An 18,169-nucleotide genomic window follows, 5' to 3' on the forward strand; every position below is an offset into this window, starting at 1 on the left:
TGTATTTCCTAGGAGCTGCTCCTTCAGCTGCCTCAGGAGGGCCTTTTGGCCTCCGGGCCCACACTCTGGCTCCATTGTTAGGACTGCTGGATCCAAACCCTTTATCTCCACAAATGGTAATGACTGGAGGTGCATCTCCATTTTTCACAATCGTGCTTAAATGTGCAATATCAATAACTGTGCTACCCTGTCATGGGGTTGAATAATCCAATCTTATTGACAATTGTTTAACAGAATTACTGTAATTTCTCCTTTATATTCAGCATCAATGCCTCCTTTCCTCCTGCTATGACATGAACATTTTGCAAGACCAAGCTCCAAGCGAGCAGTTACCAAATCCAAGTGTCCTGGAGGAATCGGAATTCCTCTCTCAGTATTGATAGCTTTCATTTGCTTTGGATTTATCCTAATTAATTCCAGTGCATGAAGGTCCAGCCCTGCAGCCTCTGGGCTGGCCCTGCCAGGGGCCATCACACCCACAACAATTTCCCAGGCAGTCCAAGCCTCACTGCCCATGGTTATAGTTGCAAATTGGGTGGAGCTGTGCACAGCCAGGGGTTTCCATTTCCCCAGTGGGCCATTGTTAAGGGTATGGAGCACATCTGGGAGATGGGTTCACCATGGGGACAGGTTCCCATCTCCTCCTTTTTTCAAGGTTGCTCTTTTAACAACCCCCTCACCTGTTCAACAAATCCTGCAGCTTGAGGATAGTTTGGTACATGAAAAACCCTGCAGTCTTAATCACGGTATTTTTCACAGTAACAGACAAAGCATTCTGCATCACAGTATCAGCAAACCCTGTAAAAACAGACAATTTCATCCCCTCCTCCTTTTTTCATTGTATACAATCTCACAAAGTTTACCTCTGACATTAGGGTCCAGGCCAATCCTTTTCTATAGAGTGTTTAATGTTACATCCCTGAGCAGCCAAAGCTAGCAAATTAGTATTGTCAGCACTATTTCACATTATTACTATTTTATACGTAGATATAGATATTGGTATATAAATATAGATATAGCTAGATAGGTATAGACATACATATAAAATATATATATCAATATATATATTAAGGTCTTATTATAATATAAGTGTGTACACAGTTATTTATGATATTAATATTTCACTTGCACAAATGCATCGAAGCTCAAGATTAAAACCTTCTTCTGTTGCTCCATGTGGGAGCATACCAACACTAATTGTTCCTTCTGAAGGTGCTGTTTTCAATGTACTGTTAACAAATTCATCTTTGTCTGTCCAAGCCCACAAGTTCTTTTCCTTTTCCGTATGCAATTTTTGGATACATTTTAAGACATCCAGGGGTTCAGCTTCTTTTAACCAACTGCCCCACTGCTCACACAGTGCTGCAACCTCAGCCCACTCCAGAGCCAGCCAACTCCAGGGAAGGGCTTCCCATCTGGGAATTTCCGATGCCACTGATTCCTCACATTTACATTTAACAAGTGACATTTTGCTGTGATCTGGCCAGACTCTGCCAGTTTTGTTTTACCAGTGGGCAGGGTCATCACCAAAGACACAGACTCCAACTGAAGGAATCAGTGTCATTTACTGCAGCTCAAAGCAGCAAAGGATCACAAAAGGAGCAGCTCAGCAATGCAGCCAATCATCAGCACCAAAGATTGCAGCAGTGATTAAGAAAGATCCAGCATCATTTACCCTCAGACTTCACCATCCCCCAGATCCACACAGCAGCTGGGGGAAGCTGTCCCAGCCAAGGGCTGCAGAGCCTCTCCTGGACGCTGGGAATTCCTGCAGGTGCCTCCAGCCACAGGTGAGGCTCCAACCTCGCTGTGAGAGGGCCCAGCTCTGACAGTGCTGAATGAACAAACTGACAGCACTTCTAGTGTGGGAACATCTGGTTTCATTCTCCTCTTGTGTTCCTCCCAAAGCCTGGCCAGGGCTCTAGGAGGAACCAAGGGAGGTGACTTTGATCCTTCAGCCCCTAACAAGGACAGATGTCAGATTTCATGGCCTTGTCTGGCTTGCAAATACAAAAAGATCAATACATGTGTCACTAAGGAGTGGCTACATCTATCACAATGCTAATGACCATGCATATTTCATTAATGAGCATATACAAAGATAACCTTTGGTTGGAAGGTTCATCCAGAGGCCACCTTTGGCTCAGGGCCTGCTGCTCAGGCCTCACTCAGGGCTGTTATCCAGGCCTTGACACTTCAGGGACTTGGTTTAGTGCTGGGCTTGGCACTGCTGGGTGACCGGCTGGACTGGATGAGCTCAGAGGTCTTTTCCAACAGAAAGGATGCTGTGATTCCATTATTCTATCTGCTGCATTCAGCTAGGTCTATTTGAGCAGCATTACTTTGCTCTAAAAGTTGCCTCTTGTTCAGCTCCTGTGGCCTGTGGTGGCAGCTCCTTCAGCTCCTGGTGCTAAGCTGCTCACGCTGAACAAGATGACTCGGAAAGATGAATACAGTCCATGCAATTCCTTCTGGGACACAGAGAGGGGAGGGTGTGGAAACAGGAGCATTGTATGATGTGGCCTCCTCTCTGCCCTTCACGCCTTTCAGTGCTTTGAACCAGCAAGGAGCTTTTTCCAAGAGTGCAATGGAGCAGCTGCTCCGGCTCCCGGCTCTGGCCCTTCCCAGTCTCTGCCCTTGCTTGGCTTTGTCCCTCTTGCTGTGCCCTCTGTTCCCCCAGGGCTCAGTGGCTGCTGCCCAGGACTGTAGGACTGGCACAGATGCAGTGGTTGAGACCCTCCTTGCTCCACACGGGAACCAGGAGCAAAGGGCTGCAGCACCTCGTGCTGGGGCAGAGCCCGAATTCTGAGAGGGAATAACAGAGTTATTCACGTGCATTGCTGCATTGGCATACAGGTGCTGTGCCTGGAAACACAGAGTTCAAGATGTGCAAAAGAATTCTGCAGCTCTTGACTGGATCAGGATGTTAGCAGTGCTGAACTCCAGCTCAGTCCAAAGCAAACACATCACACCTCTGCTCGTACTTGCTAGCTTTTTTTCTTCAGGGTATCCAGAGAAAAGTAAACAGAGGAGAAGCCTACCTTTTAATTGTTTATCAGAAATGTTTCTCAATTTGCTGTACATTCCTTTTTTAGAATGAGTTTTCTGTTAAAAAAAAAGGAAAAAAGAAAAAAAATGAAAGATAAAAACAAAAAACAAATGTGTAGTGAAAATCTTTTTAACTTTGGATTAAGAGGTAACTGATCTTTTTAAAAAGAGAACTCAGTTACTTTGCAAATGTTCTGATGGCATCGATCCATATTACTGACCTCAACATCACGTTTTTAAAAGATTCTGGGTTTTCTTTGTAATATTAAGTTATTTTACATTGTGGTTGAAGAAATAGGAAATTGAAAGATGGATTGTGCATGACTGTGTCTTGAGTGTAAAAATATTGCAGTTTGGAATTTGGATCTAAAGTGTTGGAAATGAAATTTATAAATCCCAGTGGATTGTGTGACAGCAGCTTTCCTAGAGGATACGCAGCACTCCAAGGACTTCATCAGTGGGGTTTGGGGTAGTTGGATCTTTGTCCTGTGCCACTCTGAGAATGGAATGGAACTTCGCCTGCCACCAGCCCAGGTCACCCTCTGCCACCAAAGCTCCTTGGACCTTGTGTCCCCCAGGCAAGCACAAAGTGTTTGTGCTGCTCCCCCTTTTACACAAACCCACAGAGAGCTGGGATTTTTCCAAGTCTCGTGGCTGCATCGGGTCAAATTCCTAGAGAAGCAGCAGCCCATCCCGATGAATATGGCAAGTTATATGGATGGTTGTGAGCTCCACTTCCTGCGTAGAAATCCTGAAACTGCTTCTGAATGCTGCTCCTTCAGATCTTGGACATCTTCTCACACAGAGCTGGAGAAAAAATCCCCTGGTCTCTGGCTAAAGGGTAAGTTATGCCAAAGTTAGAGCTCTGTATGAAGTCTCTATCCATCCCTATCCTATTAATATACCAATATGTGGGGGTGTGCATGGATGTGTCTTGTACACAAAGGAAGGAGTGTGCAAGCAACGTGACTGACACTTTCACTGTCCATGTTCATCCCATACCCATGGGTACAGAGACATTATGGAAACCCTGGCACAGACAGAGCCTTCTGTCCATGGATGCACAGACATCCAAGAGCCCCTGGCACACACAGAGCCTTCTGTCCATGGATACAGAGACATCCAAGAGCCCCTGGCACACACAGACCCTTCTGTTCCTGGGTACAGAGACATCCAAGAGTCCCTGGCACACACAGACCCTTCTGTCCCTGGATACAGAGACATCCAAGAGCCCCTCGCACACACAGACCCTTCTGTCCATGGATACAGAGACATCCAAGAGCCCTGGCACACACAGACCCTTCTGTCCATGGATACAGAGACATCCAAGAGCCCCTGGCACACACAGACCCTTCAGTCCATGGATACACAGACATCCCAGAGCCCCTGGCACACACAGACCCTTCTGTCCCTGGAGAATGGAGCGTGGTGTGTGGGGGTGGTTGGTGGGCAGCGAGTCCCGGACAGCAGGCCAGACCTGGCTCCAGCCCTGCCAGGCCCTGCCAAGGCTCAGTGCCAGCTCCTCTGGAATGGGAAAGCCCTTCAGCATTGTCCCTGCCCAGAGGGGCAGTGCTGGCCTGGCAGCACAGGTTGTTTTCCCCTCAGGCTGCAGGAGATGAGAACACAAATCTTTCCAAAACTGAGTGCGAGGCACAGCTGCGGGTGCTCCCCATGAACCTCAGCTCTGGGAGCACTGTCTACCCCAAGCTCCAGGGGCTGCAGTGGGAGCCCGGCTGGGCTCTGCCCTGGGGCCATCCTGCAGGGACAGCTGGAAACAGGGAGCATTCAGCTGCCACAAACAGCCAAGCCAGGGCTGCAGGGCAGCTGCTCCAGCCTGGACTGCACTGCTGTGTGCTGTGCTCTGGGGCTGGGGCTCCCCACACAGGGGACTGGACTGGTGTGCCAGAGGAGACAGAGAAGCTTCAGCTTCAGCCTCACTGAGGTGGCTGTGTGGGCTGGGAAGAGTGGGGAGGCTCAAGGGGATTCACAGAGCTCATCCTGCTGCAAGGATGAAGAAAAGGGAGTGGGAACTCAGCAGTGAGGAGAGCTGAGGGCTGGAGAGTGGCTCTGAATGACACTAAAATCCCACTGGACCTCTGAGACATTGCTGCTCCTCAGCCAGTGACAGCATGAGTCCCTAAGCCTGGGGCTCGGCCTTCCTTGTGGTCAGGGGCAAGAAGGAAGGCCAGCAAGTAAAGGAGACTGCGATGGGCTGGGAATTCACTGGGGGAAAAAAGGGAGCAGTTGAGAAGTAAAAGGCAGGTGGGGGAGAGAACTGTTCAGAGAATGCCTGAGCTACATCTTGAGCAAGCTAAAAAATGTCATTTGGAGTCATCCCAGATTGATTTGATTTCAGAAGGTATTGAACAATTTTAATTTTTGGGAGGTGTCATGTTTTCCCTTGGAGGTGTCCACGCTACAAACTTGAGCTGCATTGTCAAAATGCTCAAGCAAGTCTGTGCTGCAGGTGACACCATTTCTTCTTTGGCTGATTCCAGCCCGGTGCTGAGCTCCAGCAGAGCCCTGCCAGAGCCCAGAGCAGCCTCAGCATCTGCAGAGCCTGGCTGCAAGGAGAGAAAGCAGAAACTGCCCGTCAGCTGATGGCTCCTGTCCCCTAGTCCCAGCTACCCGCAGTGCCCAGGCCGTGCTGGCTGTGCCCAGAGCTGTGCCCAGAGCTGCCCATCAGTGATGCCTTGGGGAGCAGGGCAGGAGGGCAGGACATGTGCCCAGCCTGCAGCCAGCCATGGCACATCCAGCCCTCAGCAGCTGCCCAGAGCCAAAAAGCAGCTGGGCAGTCGACTGAAGAATTTGTTGCATCCCTCCCAGCAAAGGGGGAACCTTTGGTGCCCAGCCAGGCCATGCCATGCCCAGATCTGGGAGCATCCCCCTGGCTGTGGAACTCACCTGCAAATTGGGTGTGGAGTGTGTCTTTAGAGAAGGTGCCAGAATCCAAGTCCATCATCTTCAGCTGGCCAGGCCAAGGAAGAAATTGTCGTCCTTGAGGTTGTCCTTGCTGTCTCCAGCAGCAGCCCCACCTGGTACAGCTTCTCCAGGAGCTCCTTCTCCTTCCCTGGGAGCAGACCAGGCTGTCAGGGCTCTGCCCAGGGCCCCAGCCATCCATGAACCAGACAAGCAAAACCAGGGGGGATGGTGGCCACCAGTGCTTGCCACACCAGATCTCCAGCTCAGCTCCAGCCCAAGAGCTGCATGTTCCCTTCTGCTGACCCCTGCTCAGAGCTACAGGCAGGACAAAACCAGTCTGGTTTGCTTTGCCACTGAGTGCCAAGAGATGTGTGGAGCTCCTACCTGCCAGGCCCCTGGATCCAACTGTGCACATGGATCTCTCCCATCTTCTAGGGCCGAGGAACGCCCTGCACCCAAGGATGGCAGAAAAGCTCTTTTAATGATGGCCTGTCCGAGGGTTGCATAGACAAACACCTCTTAATGACATCTTGGCACTCTGGGGAGACAAACCAGAAATCACCAGTCACTTGGAGAAGTTTCCCCCCTGTTCCTGTGCCCAGGCCATACGGGGTGTGCCCAGACCTGGGCCTAAACTTCCCCATGGATTCTCTGTTTAGAGGAGAGCAGGACATGTGCCACCTCCTCAGCAGCTGCCAGAGCAGGATGCCCATCAGCCCGCTGCTGTCTCCCAGCACTGGTATTCCCCCTGTGCCCAGAGATGAGGATCCACCTTGAGAGAGCCGTGGTGGGAACAAAATGCGCCCCCAGATGATCTCCTGGCCCCTCCTGAATGGGTGCTTCCCCACGACCAGCTGGTACAGCAGGAGGCCCAGGGACCAGATCGTCGCTGCCTCGCCATGGTAGCTTTGGTGCTGGGTCCACTCTGGAGGGCTGTAGGCCAGGGTTCCTGTGGAACACAGACAGAGCTCAGCAGGGGGATGCTGCTGCTCCCAGAGCCTGGCCCCAGCATCCCTGGGCATGTGGGGGCTGCTCTAGCAACACACGGGGTGACCGCTGCCCTCTCACCATCACCTGGGACTTGTGTACAAACTCAGGGCTGGAAAAGAAGCCACTGGTGCTGGAAGAGGGCAGCAGAAACCCTGGGAAAGCCCAACCATGACACACAAAGGAAAAGCCCACCCACTGGTGGAGAAAACCCACTCTCCTCTCTGCCTGCATGGGCCCCCAAAAAATGTTAATAAGCCAAGGCAAACAAGGGGAGTGGAGCAGTCCAAGCCCCTCCTCCCCTGCACACCAAACCATCCAGGGCATGGGTTCAGACCCCCCTCTCCGCTACCCCCATGGGGGCTTTTCTTGGGCTGGCTGCACCAGCTCCAGCCCCAGCCCAGGGCACACTGGGTACTGAAGGATGTCAGCAGGGCTGGGAGCTGGCCCCCCTCACACCCCAACCAAATCAACTTGGCTCCAGCATTAATCCCATCCCAGCTGCAGTAGGGGGAAGCCCCGGTGCTACACCCAGGCTGGGCCATGAGATGCCCAGGAGCATCCCCTGCGAGGTCTCACCTGCAAACTGGGTGTAGGCTGTGTCTTGGAGGAAAGCGCCACAGCCAAAGTCAATCAGTTTCAGCTGCCCGCTGGCCAGGTCAAGCACGATTTTCTGAGGCTTGATGTCCCTGTGCAGGACCCCGCAGCTGGTGCAGTGCCGCACGGCCTCCAGCACCTGGCGGAACAGCCCCCGCGCCTCCTCCTCCGGCAGGAACCTCCGCTCCGCCAGGAAATCCGACAGCTCCTGGCACCGTTCTGGATGCTCCAGCACCATCAAGAAGCTGTCGGGGAGCTCAAGCCACTCCAGGAGCTGAATGACACCAGCACAGCCACAGGACACCTTGGCCAGCAGCACGATCTCCAGGGGCGCGCTGGTGCCGTCGGGCTGCGGGAGGAGCGCGATGCCGTCAGTGGAGCTGAGGCCGTGCCAGGGCTCTGGGACCCCTCAGCCAGCCCGGGATGCTCTGCATGCCCTGCTCAGCCCACGCCCGCTCTGCCCACAGGGCTCCTGGCGGCTCCCACCCTGCCGGGCCCCGGCTCCTCACCGCCCGGCACGGCCCGGCTTCTGCCGCTGGCCCCGCTCACTCACCAGCTCGCTCCAGTGCCGGATGCGATCCCGCGGCACGCGTTTGATGGCCACCTGCGAGCAAGGGAGAGCAGCAGGCTGAGCTCAACGCCCTTCCCACTGCGCTCCGACATTCTCGTCCTTGTCTCCCTCTTCCCTCTCCGCCCGCCGCCGGCCCCGCCGCTCACCGGGGCACCGTCCGAGAGCCGCGTCGCCAAGCAGACGCTGCCGAATCCGCCGCGCCCCAGCAGGGAACCCAGGCGGTAGCGCTCCTGCAGGGCCTCCTGCGCCTTCCCTGCGGGCGGGACGCGGCTGTCAGCGCTCAGCCCGGGGCCAGCAACGGCCCCCGAGCGCCCCTCACCCGCCCCGGCCCGGCCATCCCCCGGCGTTCGGTTTTCGGAACGCGGCACGGGAGGCTCGGGGCCGGCGGCTGCGCTGCCGAGCGGTGGAGCGCTGGCCGGGCAAGCCGCGGCGGAGGCGGCGGGAGAGGCAACGCCGCCTGTGTCCTCCGCGGGCCCCGGGAGGAGCCGGGGCCGGGGCTGGGCTCGGGCTCGGGGCCGGGACTGGACCCTGCGTCGGGGCCGGGGCCGGGCTCGGGCCAGGCGGAGCCAAAAGCCGGCGAAGCCGCCCCAGCCCCAGGCATTGACGCCCGCCCAGCAGCGCCACCGCCAGCACGGCCAGAGCCGGGCTGAGGCCAGGCGGCGGCGGGACGGCCGGGGGCGGGCCGGGGGCATGGCCCAGCCCGGCACGGGGAGAGGGAGGCGGGGAGAGGAGAGGGACGGCGGGAAAGGGAGAGCGGGAGAGGTACGGGGCAGCGGGAGAGGGCGAGGAGAAGAGAATCTAAAGTTTCTTTTGTCGCTGCTGCTGCTGCTGCTGCTGCTGCCGCTGCTGCTGCCGCTGCTGCAACTGAAGCTGCGGGGCCGTTTGTCCCCGTGTCCGTTTGTCCGTTGCCCGCTCGCCCCCGCCCCGAGCCCCACGTTCCCCGAGGGCAGCCCCTGAGCCTGTCCAAACACGGGAACTTTGCCGAGTTCAGCCAAGAGCCAGAGTCTGGACTCCTGCACAGTGGCTCAGGAATCCCCTCAGTCCCTGCTGTGCATTGTCCCTGCTGAGGGTCAACACTCTCAGAGCACATTCCCTGAATGCAGAATTTGTACCTGACCCAAGCACTGCACTTACCTCTCCAGCATTGATTTCCAAGAAAAACGGGGAAAGCCAAACTGTGTCTAGGTCATGGTATCTTAAAATGTCTAAAACTTGCCAACTCATGGATCTTAGAAGTGATCTTAGAAGTGAGATCTGTTTGGAATTAATGGGATGGACAACTAGTGCAAGATGGGAAAGGGGAGCATAAAAATAAATCGAGAAAAACGTCTTGAATTGTTTCAATTTTCATTTAATTTCTTAAAAGCTCTTTCAGTTTTTCCAGAATCTTCTCCTCAGTCCTGTTTGCTTTTTCCAAGAAGCTTTCCCGGAGAACGAGGTGCAGCTTCTGTCACAAGGTGTGCCACCAACTGCAGCTTTCCACACTGTGGGTGCAGCACAACACTTGCAGCAAAGCAGGAGAAATATTTGAAGAATTTGACAGCTTGTTCTTTTCTTTTCCTTGTGGGCTGGGCAGTTGTGCCATTGGTAAGGTTTTCATTGTTACTGTTCTACCCTAAGAAAAGATGACAGGCTACCAAGAACTCTTAGGGAATGCAAGCCTGACTGAATGCAGAGAAAGAAACTCTAGAGCCTGCAGCCAGAAGTGGAGAGCTTTGTGATAATCATTCCAACACCCCCAAGGACATCTTGAAAATGATCTAGAAGATGAAAATGGGCTGACAGGGAGTTTGTTTCTGTCTTCATTCCAGATTCTTCTACATCTGAAAACAATTCCACAGTCTCCATCTAAATCAAGAGTACAATCAGTTCATAAAAAGCACCAGAACAAACTGTAGCTCTCAGGAGATGACTGAAAGAATCTGAAAAGGGAAAATGCAGGAGAAATGTATTTCTCAGCACTGCAGTACTTGCCTACCTGAAACCCTCCTCCATTTCCTCTGCATTCCTGGATCTGTTGGTGTCAGTTCTGTATTCGCTGGTGCCTCCAGCCCTGAATCCCCTCATCTACAGCCTGAGGAACCAGGAGCTCAAGGCTGCAGTGCGGAGACTGATGACTGGACATCTTAGGAAGCATTAAAGTGATTTCCAATTTTGGCAAATCACTTGTAATAAAAGTAATCTTTTATAGCTCTTTTGGTTTGGTTCTTTGATTTCCCTGTCGTTTTCCTTTTTAAATATTCTTCCTAAAGCTAGACGATTGTTTCTGCCATGTCTGACTTTGTTTCTCTCCACCTTCCCTGTGGCCACAGACTGTACCAATGAGGGGCTGCAGTCTCAAAGGTTTTAAAGGAACTAAAGGATCTCCCAGCAAAGTTTTCTGCAGAGATCCCTCTACTCTTGCCTTCTCTGGAGCTGCAGCAGCAATGTCGGTGTGCAGAGCTGGGGCAGATGAGTGCTGGCACAGCAGCTGTGCCCAGCAGCAGCAGCAGCACTTGGTGTTGCCAGTGCTGCTGCCGTGGCCCTGCCCCGCTGCCCTGGTGGCCCTGGTGTTGCTGCAGGGCCTGAGTGCTCTTGGGGCCGGGCACAGTCCTGGGGGTGGCAGTGCCGGGGCTGCAGCAGGGACAGGCCATGGGCACTGCTGGGGCAGCGCTGACGCCTCAGGCCAGGCCCTGGGGGCTCCAGGCTCCTTGCCCAGGCTCTCTCAAGAACACGGCCAGGCCAATGCTCAGCATAGAAAAGCCCCAGGGTGAGCAGCCCCAGGCTGGCCAGGCCCTGGGGGCTCCAGGCTCCTTGCCCAGGCTCTCTCAAGAACACGGCCAGGCCAATGCTCAGCATAGAAAAGCCCCAGGGTGAGCAGCCCCAGGCTGGCCATGGGCAGGCTGGGGGCAAACAGCATGGCTGGGGCTCTGCAAGGGCCCTGGGGGAGACGGGAAGGAGCAGCAGAGCAGGGGCTGATCCATCCCCAGGGTGCTGCACAGCCCAGGGCAGCATCCCAGAGCATCCTCATGGAGCTGCCAACAACATCCCCTCTCTGCAGCCCTGGCCTCTCCCCCAGCTCACACAGGTGCCGCATCCTTGCAGGCACAGCCACGGCAGCACTGGCTCAGGAGCCCCTGTTTGCATTGCACAGAGCAGGCAGGAGCACACCCATGCTGCTGCTGTGGGGACATGAACCTGAGGGAGCACAAATGCCATCAGCCCCTGGGGCCAGGAAGAGCTGGGGGACAGCAGGGAAACCACTCAGCTTTGTCCTGGCCTCTGCAGTCAGCCAGAAACTTTGTTCCCATTAGCTGGGAGTTTCCTGTCCCACTGCAGATGCTGTTGCTCAGAGCCAGGGCAGCCTGGCAGCCACCCCCAAACTGCCCTGAGCATTTCCTTGGCTTCACCTTTGCTTTTTTCCCCCTTTTTTTTGGTACAAATTTCTTCCTGTTGCCCACCCCTGTTCCCTCCCCTGCAAAAAGCCCATCCCTGTTTGCCCTTTCCTCTCTGGCCCCACTCCCCATTGCAGTTCCTGACTTGGCACCATGGGAACGTCCCTTGGGGAGCAGGATCATCCTCCAAGTGCTGCAGGAATTGTCTGCAGGCTCCTGCAGTGCCTGGTGCTGCTCCCTTGCCAGAGGCACCCCAGGCCAGGGGGGCACATCTGGGCTGCTGTGTCTGCCTGTGGGGCTCCCTGTTCTGGGCAATGAGGAGGAGCTGCAGAGGCTCTGAGGACTGACAGGATGGGCTTTGGGCCTGGGAGGAGAAGCTGAGGCACCTGGGCTGCTGGAGCTTCTGAAGAGGAGGCCCAGGGCTCATCGTGCAACTGCTGCAAGGGTGGTTTCAGAGAATCCCAGAATCAGCAAGGTTGGAAAAGACCTTGGAGATCATCAAGTCCAGCCTGTGCCCTGACACCACCTTGTCTCCCCCGGGCCTCTTCTTTTCCAGGATAAACAACCCCAGCTCCCTCAGCCTCTCTTCACAGGATTTTTGCTCCAGACCCTTCACCAGCCTTGTTGCACTTCTCTGGACACACTCCAGCCCCTCCACGTTCTTGCTAAATTTGGGGTCCCAGAACTGGACACAGCACCCAAAGTGCTGCCCAACCAGTGCCCAGCACAGGGGAAGAATTGCTGTCCTGGTCCTGCTGGTGACACCATTCCTGGTCCATAGGAGTGCCAGGGGTTGGATGAGGGAAATGGTTGGGAGGGGGCAGGAGACACAGTCTGATTGACTCTCAGCCATGAAGGGTCTTGATTTTCATAGCTATTCAGTCTGCATTAGAAGGTGCTGGGGGTCAATATCAACTGGACATTGCTGATATCGATCTATAAACAGGAAAAAACATTAAACAGAACAAACTGTTCTCTCTGCGTTGTTTTCAAGACAGTATATACACTTTGAATACACTTCAGATATCTGTCTAATTAATTAGAGAAACTTGAAAACTTCTGTTATTCCAAATGGCTTTTCTTCTTTGGGCATGTTGAACAAATGTTTATGAGCTTTTCTCACTGAATTCCTGAACTGAAGAGCTCAAGAAAGAAGAGGCCTTGGGAGTAGGAAAATTCATCATCAACCTCCAAGTGGCTGAGGATCCATCCCCATCAGAGCAGCAATGAACAGCAATGGGCACAGCTTTGTGGCTGCCCCAGCTTTGGGATAGGCCCTGGGCCTGGAGCAGGAGCAGCTCTTGAGGGCCCCAAGGCCGGGGCTTTTGTGCTGCCCTGGGCACATGGGATGGCAGCAGGGGCTGCAGAGCTCTCAGCACCTGAGCCAGAGGGGAGCAGGGCAGCCAGGGAGCCTCCTTTGGCCTTGGCCCAGCACCTTCCCCCATGGCTGGGGCAGAGTCCTGTGTGAGCTGCAGCTGCTGCTGTGCCCTTGGCAGGGGCTGAGGCCGTGGGGCCAGTGGCCAGAGCAGCCTGGCCTGAGCAGAGCTGTGGGGCCAGAGCCGGCTGGGCTGGGCTGGGGAGAGGCCCTTGGTGCTGCCCAGAGCTCAGGGCAGCTGGCAGAGCTTGCAGGGAGCTGGGCTGGGCTCAGAGAGGCTGCCCCAGAAACCATCAGTGTCCATCTCAGCCTGGCTGAGCATGCAGGGGCAGGACTCAGCCCAGGCCTTGTGGGGCATGGCCAGCGCCTGTGCAAGGCATTGAAAACAGGCAAGTGCCCCAGAGAGGAGGCTGCTCTGTGCCCTTGGGGGCATGGACAGAGCAGGGAGGGGGCCCAGGACATTTGTCACTGCCAGCCTCTGTCCCCAGGCCTTGGCAGCCCTGGCTGCTGAGCCCAGCTTTGCCCTGGGCTGAGTTTGGCTGTGGCCCAGCTCCATCCTCCTGCGGGGCTCAGGGCCTGTTCCCGGCCATGGCCAGCCCTGGCCGGCCTCTCTGCTGGCCCAGAGGCCGGCAGAGCCCGGGGCAGGGCTGTCTGTGCAGGCCCACAGGTGCCTGGGGCTGTGCAGGAGCTGGCAGAGGCTGCCCAGCAGGGAGGCCATGGGGCACAGAGCCCCAAGGCTGCTGTGGGCCCCACGGCACAGGGGCCGTTCCCAGCCGCAATGCTCCTGGCCTGGGCTGGGCCTGCACAGGGGCTGGGCCACCATGGCTGGGCCAGCACAGGGCCACCAAGGGGCCACGCAGCCACTGCCAGGGCTGACAGCAAGGCCAGGTACACACAAGCGATTGCTGAGCATGGCCTGCGCTGGCCAGGGCTGACTGTGCCACAGGCAGAGCTCAGCTGCCCTGGGGGGCTGCAGGAACAGTCAGGAGCCCAAAGAGCCTCCATGGCTGTGTTGGAGACCAAGGCTGGAGCAGGGAAATGCAGGGCTGCTGCGGGATGGGGAGAGCATGGAATTCCAGCACACACCTCAGCTCTCTGATGATCCCGGCACCATGCTGGGCCCTGTTTCAGACTGGGGCAGGGCAGATGTTGATGGGACAGGAGCCGTGCAGGGCTGTCAGGGACCTGCAGCTTGCAAGGTGCTCTGCTCTCCCTCAGGTGCTCTCAGAGAGATCCAATCCCTGGGCACCTCAATGCAGAAGTGGCACTGCCTCTTCATGGACACAAAACTGATGTCTGCCTGGAAAGGGGCACAGGTTTTAATACCTGTTGGTTTCATAATATATCAGAAAATATTTTTTATCTGAGGCATTTGAGTACTTTTAAGAAATGGCAAAATTTTCCCACCAGGAAGGGGAATTTCCTGGATCTACTGGTTTCTTCTACTGATGTCAGGAGAAGAAATACTGATCTTCCCCTCAACCATTGCTACCAACTTTCATTCTAGTATTTCATGGCTTTCTTCCTTCAGGTGTTTCCAGCTCTCCTGTGGAAATGCCATCTCTGAGATCTCTTGATTTGGAGCAGCTGGATCTATGTAATTCCAGTTGTTCCCAGATTTCCTCCTGCAGCTGTTCTCTGCTCATTCCATTGTGTCTCTGTTGACTGCCTTAGTGCTTTGAGAATCAGGGAGTTGCCCAATCTTTCAGAAGTTTCAACACCTTCTCAGTGAGCATTTTAGTTGTATTTGTATCTTTTATGTCACCTCTTCCTAAGTCTTTGTCTAAAATCCTTCCTGTATGGCAATCCATTGTGGATGGTGGACATGTCAGATGTTGCTGGCATGTCACAAGGTGCTGAGGGAAGGGTTTTGATGTTTCTTAAATTTTATCATGTTTACATTTATTATGTGTGCCATGAAGAGAAACCTTTCTATGCCTCTGAGTCTCACCCGTTCCTGCTCCCTCAAAGCACACAAACCTGATGAGTTGTGGTTTCCACTCCAGGAGCTGCACTTGGATCTCTCTCCACAGCCAGAGCAGAGCTCCCTGGCAAAGGAGGGATGAAGGAAAGAGGACAGGCTGTGGGGATCAGGGCCAGGGCAGAGCCAGGGAGAAGAATGACTTTTGCATTTGATGGAGCTGTGCCTTCCCTTGGCTTTGTTGGCTGACAATCAATGAACATCCCTCTGTGTCTCAGGCAGTTCCTTCTCCAAGGAAAGCAGGTGGGAGTTGGAGCCAAGGAGCTGAAAGCTGCAGGTGCAGCCTGGCCTGGAGGCAGCTCAGATTTGCACAAGGCTGCTCTGAGTGCCAGGGCTTGGATGGGGGAAATGGTGGGGTGGGCGTAGGGACAGAGTCTGATTGATTGTCAGCCATGAAGGGTCTTGATTTTCATATCTATTCAAGCTGCATGAGGAGGTACTTGGCTTCAATATCAATTGTAGATTGCACGTATCAATTTTTTAGAAGTGAAAAAAAACTAAACAGGACCTAAAACAATGATTTCTCACTGTCTTTTAAAATAGAATGTATTCAGTTTCAATACACTCCTGAAATCTGTCTAATAACCACAAATTAAATTATTTGAAAGGTTTATTTGAAAAAAATTCTTCCCAGAGTCTTGGATTTTCAAGGTGTTCTGAATGTTAATGAGGCCTGGGACACTGAATTCCTGCACTGAAGAGCTGAAGGCTGAACAAGCCTCTGCAGCAGTGAAATCCAGCAGCAGCCTCCAAGTTGCTGAGGATGTTAGCAGCCCCCACTGAGGCCATCCCTGCCCAGAGACCGTGGGGGAATGGGCAGACAAGGAGAGCGTCCCTGGGGCTGGGCCAGCAGAACTCAGAGGCACCAGCGGCTCCAGCTGGGCAATGGAGTGTGGAATGTGGCTGGGAAAGCCCTGCCTGGGCTGTGCCAAGCAGGACAGACAAGCCCTGACTCCCATCCACTAAAAAACTCTCTCAAGGAGACTTTTAATAGGAATTACAATTCTTTGTGTACTCTGAGTTGGACTCCCTGGAGAAATACCAGCAAGAGATTCTGAAAAGCTCAAAAGAGCAATACAGCCTTTAGTGGCAACTTTAGAAAATCAGAGAAACTTTGGGAAAAGGTTTATTATGACATTAAATCAACAAAAAACACTTTTTGAAGCATTAATTTGGCACATTCAACTTCGCAAACTCTAAGCTGTTCAATTTTAAGTTCATCAAAATTTCCAAGGGGCATATAAAGTAGAAGCAGACAGGGAGAGAGAAAAAAAGTAAGAAAGATACAGAGGAGCACACACACAGCTACCGCCTCCTGGATTCCAGCCGTGTTCAGAAAGAAATTCCGAGAGGAGGTAGAGTCAAGATGTGTGCTTGCCTTGTGGTCAGCCTTCAATACCCCTTGGTCTTCCTGAGCCCTTCCCCCAGGTGAGACTTGGGGTCATTTGGTCACTCAGGAGCTGGGCTGGTGGCTCCAGAGGTGGCTGTGGAGCATTGCCTGTGCTGTGCCAGGGACTGGCAGCCACTGCTGGGCTGGGATAGAGGCTCTGGGGGGATTGGGGTTCCAGGACAGGGCAGTGCTGGGGTTCCAGGGCAAAGCTGGACCTGCCCCTTCCTCCCCTACACGTGAAATGTTTCCAGCCAACAATCTCCTCCAGTCTGTCACAATAGGGAATGTTGGAGGCGAAATCCCAATTCTGGTCATGGGCACCTGGACAAGAAGGACAGTTCTTTTCAATTGGAAGGAAAGCACAGAGCCCCAGTGTTTGGAAGGCAGGTGAGAGCCTCACTAGGCCAAGGCCAGCAGAGTTGTCAGGAATGGCAGATTTTGTCTGGGAGCAGTCTTTGGATTTAGGGAATTTTGGAGATGGAACCCCAGTCTTGGCCATGGGTGCCTGGAGAAGCAGGACAGTTCTTTCCCTAGGACAGTTCTTTCCCTAGGAAGGAAAGCACGGAGCCTTCACCGGTGTTTTGAAGACAGATGGGAAGTGACCATGAAACCACTGCCAGCCAGACTTGTCCTGGCAATATTCCTGTGGAAAGAATTCCTTGATATAAGGAAATTTGGAGGTGAAATCTGAATTCTGGCCATGTGTGCCTGGAGGAGAAGGAGAGTTCTTTTCCATAGGAAGGAAAGCACGGAGCCCCAGTGTTTCAGTAGGAGGTAACAGGAGATTCTCAACATACCAAGGTCAGCTGGACCATTCAGGGGGCCCGGAAGGTCAAACCAGCCAGACTTGTTCCGGGTTCCCTTAGTTTTATGGTGCCTCATAACGTCACAACGATGCCTGGGTTCCATGAAGCCTTGCATTGTCACAATGGTCTCTGTGGTTCCCTAGGCCCCACAATGACATGTGACTCCTCTGTTCCATGAGCACTGCAATGTCACAAGGGACCTCTGGACCCTGGGGGTTTGCAGTGTCACAATGGTCTCCTTTGGCTCCACAGTGTCACAATAGACCATTGATGACAGGAGGCCCCTCTGTGTCGCCCTGGAGCTTTTGGTTCCATGAGCCCTGGAGTGTCACAATTGTCTCCTTTGGTTGCCCAGTGTCACAATGGAGCACTGATGCGACGAGGCCCTGCAATGTCACAATGGAACTTTGGTTCCAGCCCTGCAGTGTCACAAAGGCCTTTTGGTTTCACAAGGCCCCACAGTATCACAATGTTCCTCTTGGTTCTGTGGGGACCCCCAGGGTCACAATGGTCTCACTGGTTCCATGAGGCCTCACAGTATCAAAATGCTTTGCTTATTCCATAGGGCCCCATAGTATCTTCATGATTCCATGAGTGCCCTCCTTGTCACAGCGGCCCCATGGTTCCATGAGGCTGTAAAGTCACTTAATGGTGCCTCCATGGTTCCACGAGGCCTTGCAATGTCACAAGGGACATTTGGCTTCATGGAGTCCCCTCAGTGTCACAATGGCCCCTTGGTCCCATGACACCGCAAAGTGTCATAATGGTCTCCACGGTTGCAGGAGGCCCCACGATGTTACAATGGACCCTTGGTTTGATGGGGCGTCTCAGTGTCACAATGATACCTACATTCCATGGAGTCACACAGTATCAGTACAGTCCTCTTGGTTCCATGAGCCCAGCGATGTCACAGTGCTCTCCATGATTCCATGTGGCCCCACAGTGTCACAATGGTCCCTTGGTGTCACAAGGCCCCACAGTGTCACAATGGTCCCTTGGTTCCATGGGCCCTGTGCTGCTGCATTCCCCCCTCCCCTTCTCAGGCCGCCCTGCCAGCTCAGAAATGCTCCTTGGGCCTCGGCCTTGGCCAACAGCCCCTGGGCTCAGCTCCTCTGCAG

General features: G+C 54.0%; 1 protein-coding gene across 1 annotated transcript; it reads right to left on the reverse strand.

Moving 5' to 3' along the window:
• Positions 1–7,040: 7,040 nt before the first annotated feature.
• Positions 7,041–8,462, reverse strand: LOC135284529 (serine/threonine-protein kinase pim-1-like). Its single transcript, XM_064396082.1, has 5 exons — positions 8,445–8,462; positions 8,272–8,373; positions 8,108–8,158; positions 7,537–7,903; positions 7,041–7,090 (listed from the first exon to the last, which is right to left on the reverse strand). Exons 1-5 carry the CDS (start codon positions 8,460–8,462, stop codon positions 7,041–7,043), a joined length of 588 nt encoding a protein of 195 aa, XP_064252152.1.
• Between the last annotated feature and the right edge of the window lie 9,707 nt (positions 8,463–18,169).

The sequence above is a fragment of the Passer domesticus genome, chromosome 21, assembly GCF_036417665.1.
Source record: "Passer domesticus isolate bPasDom1 chromosome 21, bPasDom1.hap1, whole genome shotgun sequence".
Lineage (NCBI taxonomy): Eukaryota > Metazoa > Chordata > Aves > Passeriformes > Passeridae > Passer > Passer domesticus.

Coding starts and splice junctions, on each gene's coding strand:
- LOC135284529 (XM_064396082.1), bottom strand. Junction 8,159..8,271: donor GGCTCTCGGACGGTGCCCCG/GTGAGCGGCGGG, acceptor CCTTGCTCGCAG/GTGGCCATCAAACGCGTGCC. Junction 7,091..7,536: donor AGCCTACACCCAGTTTGCAG/GTGAGACCTCGC, acceptor GCCCTCTTCCAG/CACCAGTGGCTTCTTTTCCA.